Genomic DNA, 4,635 nt, shown 5'->3' on the forward strand with positions numbered 1-4,635 from the left:
GGGTGTGTGTGTGTGTGTGTGTGTGTGTGTGTGTGTGTGTGTGTGTCGTAACAGATAGGCTGCAACACAAGGAGGAGAGGTGAAGATGTTGTCTGGCAGCTCGAGCCCTGGACTGATAATGATGAAGATGATGGCGATGATGTCATTGATTTTGTGGTGGCAGTGACGGTGAAAGTTGAGGTGCAGGCAGCACTGCCACTACAACAATCACCAGCATCATTAGCGCTATGTACACACAGCATGCAAAACTAACACGCTTCTCTTTGAGGCGGTTCATCAGCTGTTATTTCAGTTAAACAGTTTGTGATTGGGTGCATCCAGTTTGAAGCTGCTTCCGTGCATTACTGAAAGATGGAAATAATATAACTAGAGGTGCAAAAAAACTACATTCACTCACATAGACCGCACTGTCTTGAAGTGCAAGCGAGTATTTATTCTGTTTCACTTTTACCCCACTACATTTCTAAATGAAGTATTGTAGTATATGTACCTAGACAAAGTGTTTCCCTGAGGAGCAACTGGAAGCTAGATAGCTGGGAACTTTGCTCTGGCTGGTCAGGTAGTTTTTATCTAAATATCCCACATTCTATGGAGCTAGGAGGAGAAGAAAATCTGTCTGCTGGTCTTTTATTTTGTTCAAATAAGTTATTTTCACCCCATTCTCAAACAACACTTCTTGTAGGAATGTGGACCTTCTCTTGAGGTTTGAATTCCACTTTGGGCGTTCACTGTAAAAATGATGGCGTCCCTTAGTTGGCTACTTATCTGACCAGAAGACTGGGGAACTCTCTCTCCTCTGCACTGTATAATCATTAAAGTATTTCTACAGGTGCAGTTAGTTACTTTTTACTACTCGTACACAGTGCAACAGTAACGTAACACTGAAAAGATCCATTCTTCACAATGAATAATTCACTTTTGATACCAATTTTCTGCAGGTATGTCAGTAAAATTGTATATGCAGTAGGTGAATCATTTGGATACCAGAGGTGCTTAAGTCTTGTGGACGGTGCAGTTAATTTACCTAAGGCACATCATCATCACTGTGTCCCAGGCAGGGAAACAAAATGGACATGGTGTTTCATTGATTAATCGAGTTTAAATAGAAAAGCAGCTTTTCTGCCCCTGTGGAACGGAGCGTGTCAGCCGAAATCTCAAAATGGGAAAGACTGCCATACGGTACAGAACGTGTTACGAATGCCACTTTAATCTGGGACAGACCAACTATGATTTGGTCTGTGGTATTTTAACATGTTTTTTTTTTTTACTTTCCATTCAGAATCCTTTTAACATTTAAATTCACCATGGTCAGTAAACACATCATGTATGCCATGGACACAAATACTCACTTATCCCCTACTAAAATGATGAGATGCAGCACATTGGATCATACTTCATTCCAAATGAGACTAAGCTCACCTGGGGCCTGACTTCTAAAGTGGATGAAGAAGTCTGAAGCTACAGTATAAAGAGTGTCCAGAGGGCATAGCAGATTTCTGGTGGTGGCTGTAAAACAGTCCACTCATGTTTTGATATTGCAGGACAATCTCCTTCAGCAGCCAATATGTGTTTGTTTTGCTGCACCAGAAGTATTCTCAAGGATAAATCCTTCCCAAGTCGTCGTGTGCCTTTGGAGTAAACTGTGTAAATCTGTTATTTCACTAGCAGGGACCTGCCCTCACTAACTACAAATGGAAGTAGAAGGTTGAATGAATGAACTATAAGGATACTGAATGCTTGTGTATATGTGGTTGCTTGTGCGTAACAAAAAGCAGAAGCAAAAGAGTGGAGGCCTTAGTGGGTTAAATAGTATGAAAATGGAAGAGGCGTGGTTCGGGTCAGGTCCCGCTCCCGAACTTCAGATAATTACATTATCTGGATTTTGCACAGAGAAATCCATCCTTAACTGATAACAGCTTGAGTTTTATGTGTTTGTTTGCAGGCTCTAACTGATGCCATTAAATCATGCACTTCTATTTTAGTATGTGCAATTTAAATGACTTATTCCATTTAATCTTATGGGTGTCAAATACACAGTGAGCCAAAATTAAAAACTGGGACAAAGTTGCAGGCCAGACTCTATATTTATTGAAATAAAAAATTGAGCATGTTTTCTCTTCTCTCCAGATATATAATGATATGTTTTTTCATATGGAAACAAATTTAAGTTGCTTAAACATTGAATTTGGAACAAGCAAACCTTAATATTATATTATAAACACATGAGAAATCAAATTTCAAATAAAAAGTGGCATTCGTTTATTATTTAAATAAATAAAGTAAATTCTTATGCCTCTTTCTATCTGTAGCCTTTCGAGTTCATTTTCAGTGTAAACCCTTTTTCACGGGCCAACAACAAAACCAAAAAAAATAATTTCCTTCAATGAAAATCCAACAATTCAACTATTAACAGTCCATGCTTTGCAGTAGCATTAAAAAAAAGTGCATAAAGAAAACTCAACTCAAAATTCAAGCTCAGTTTGCTACACTCTGATTTACTCTGATGCACACTGGTCCAGGCCAGATACCTGGCATCTTTTCTTTGATGCTAGTCCATCAATGTCAGAGGTCATGGGGCTCTGAGCTGAGGAAATCCTCAGGATTGAGTGAAGGTGTTCATCAGTGAGACAACTCCTGTGTGATGTTTTGTTCATCTTCATCAAAGACAACAGCTGTGCACATAGATATGTGCTGCCAAACATAGAGAGCATTTGAGCAGCTTGGGTACGGAGTTGGGGCCTTGTGTCGGGGCTGAAACGTAGAAACTGTGCAGCGCCCACAGAGTCATACTTTGACTTGAGTGTGTCACTACACTGGAGTTCAGTCATTTCCCTTTGGAGGTTGGTTGGTGCACTTTCCACGTCAAATGCAAACGGATTACTGTTTTGAAAGCTCCTGGTTTCCATCTTTCGTTTGGCCATTTTTGGATTAAATTTGCCCGAGGTGACCGGTAGCATGAGGTTGCTAATAAATCTCAACAGAAGGTGCTCGCGGGTCTTGATTGACGCGCCAATACACTAGCAAAGCATTCTGGGATTTGCAGTATTAGCGGTGCATGCGATATATATACTGGCGGGCCAGCTCTAATAAACACTTGAAATTATCTCGCGGGCTAAATATGCTTACACTGTGGGCCAGGTTTGGCCTGGGTTTGACATATATGTTCTAGATAGTACCTCCCCCTGCTGCATAGTGTCAGGCCTTCACTCACGTTACTCCTCTGCCAACATTTATATCTCTTATTCTCTGATACTGGTCTTTCTGAAACACACACATCATTTGTATTAATAAAACAATAACATTTTAAAAACTTGGCTTGGTGTTTGAAATGAAATGTCAGTAAGCTGTATGATGGAATACCATGTGACATGGCTGGAATACGCAAAGTGGTGATTCCATCTTCAAGTTGCATTCCTACTTATTATTTTGATAAGCCCAGTCATGTTGCTTATCTTATCTTCCTAACGTCACAAGCTAACCTACAACACTGCCACAGATTTTTTAAATAGCACGGTGTTGTTTCCTGCTGTAACTCCTCCCCTGGATGCTCTGCTGGTATTGTTCTGACTGGGTGTCACACAGAAACCACAGGTGCACCAGCAGGTTTGACGACAACAGCCTGGTGTTTGTGTGCCAGTCTGCTCACAGCTCTCTTGACGCTGAAATGGAAAATTTGAGCAAATCAACCAAGATCGCTTACAAGCGGTGGAAAAATCCTGATCTGGGGTAAAACAGCAACATGATTTCATGAAATATTTGTGAGAAGGAAAGGGAACATTCTCTTGGATATATCTGCCCTGCTGTCTTTACATGCAGTACCAGGGTGTTGCCACAGGACTAAGTAGTACATCCACACTTAGGCCAGTTTATTTTATGACAAATTGTGACATAGTATTTTACTTGAAATGTAACCTTATTGTGCTCAGTAATGCTTGAATTTCTCCTTTCGGTTTACTGACATTTAGAGATGAAGCGCAAAGTGCAGATCACGGCTACGGGGCTCAGGACACATTCAATGAAATCTCCACAATAACCGCAACCACAGTTGACTCAGGGCGGAGACAGTCTGCATCCGGATATGGAACTAATAAAAGTGAAGGTAAGTGAAGGTATGTGGAGAAAATCAGGTGGTAATTTATTCAGCTAAACCTTTTATTTGTGAGGAAGAGAAGATTTAGTGGAAGAAGTATTTTGATGACTTACTTTGCTTAAATTAGCAATATCACACTGAAAAATACTCCATTTCAAAATTTTACATGGCACTAGGTACATGACTACTGGCTTTGAGTGTGCTGCAATGCATTGGAAAGCACTATACAAGTAAAACATTATTTATCATTATGAACCTGATTGATTACTGTCACTGTTTCAATACAATATTATTGGATCATTCTTGCTGAGACCGTAACATGTGAGCATTTCTTTGTTATGATTTAGTCACCCTCACCAGGAGGGTGAGGGAGAACTGGGGTTGGACTCACGATGGCTGACCCAGGTGCTAGTACAAAAAAGGTGGTTTAATGGAATAAAAACAACATGACAACAAAACAGGGTCCATAATACATAGAAGGGAAGGGCAGTGATGACTAAGGAGACCAGGACGGTAAACACACAAACTAACGACAGGAACTAGGA

General features: G+C 40.4%; 1 protein-coding gene across 2 annotated transcripts in view; it reads left to right on the forward strand.

The window, feature by feature from the left end:
• The first annotated feature begins 3,527 nt into the window (after nucleotides 1-3,527).
• LOC109951299 (synaptic vesicle 2-related protein-like) overlaps nucleotides 3,528-4,635 on the forward strand; it is a 6,011-nt gene continuing 4,903 nt past the window's right edge. Inside the window, exons 1-2 of one of the 2 annotated variants that reach the window (XM_020585723.1) lie at nucleotides 3,528-3,726; nucleotides 3,966-4,099. In XM_020585723.1, the coding sequence (XP_020441379.1) occupies nucleotides 3,545-3,726; nucleotides 3,966-4,099 (316 nt within the window). In that variant the 5' untranslated portion in view covers nucleotides 3,528-3,544. The remainder of the gene's footprint in view (nucleotides 3,727-3,965; nucleotides 4,100-4,635) is intronic. The other variant, XM_020585722.1, reaches the window with a different exon arrangement.

This window comes from Monopterus albus, unplaced genomic scaffold (assembly GCF_001952655.1).
Source record: "Monopterus albus unplaced genomic scaffold, M_albus_1.0 scaffold375.1, whole genome shotgun sequence".
Classification (NCBI taxonomy): Eukaryota; Metazoa; Chordata; class Actinopteri; order Synbranchiformes; family Synbranchidae; genus Monopterus; species Monopterus albus.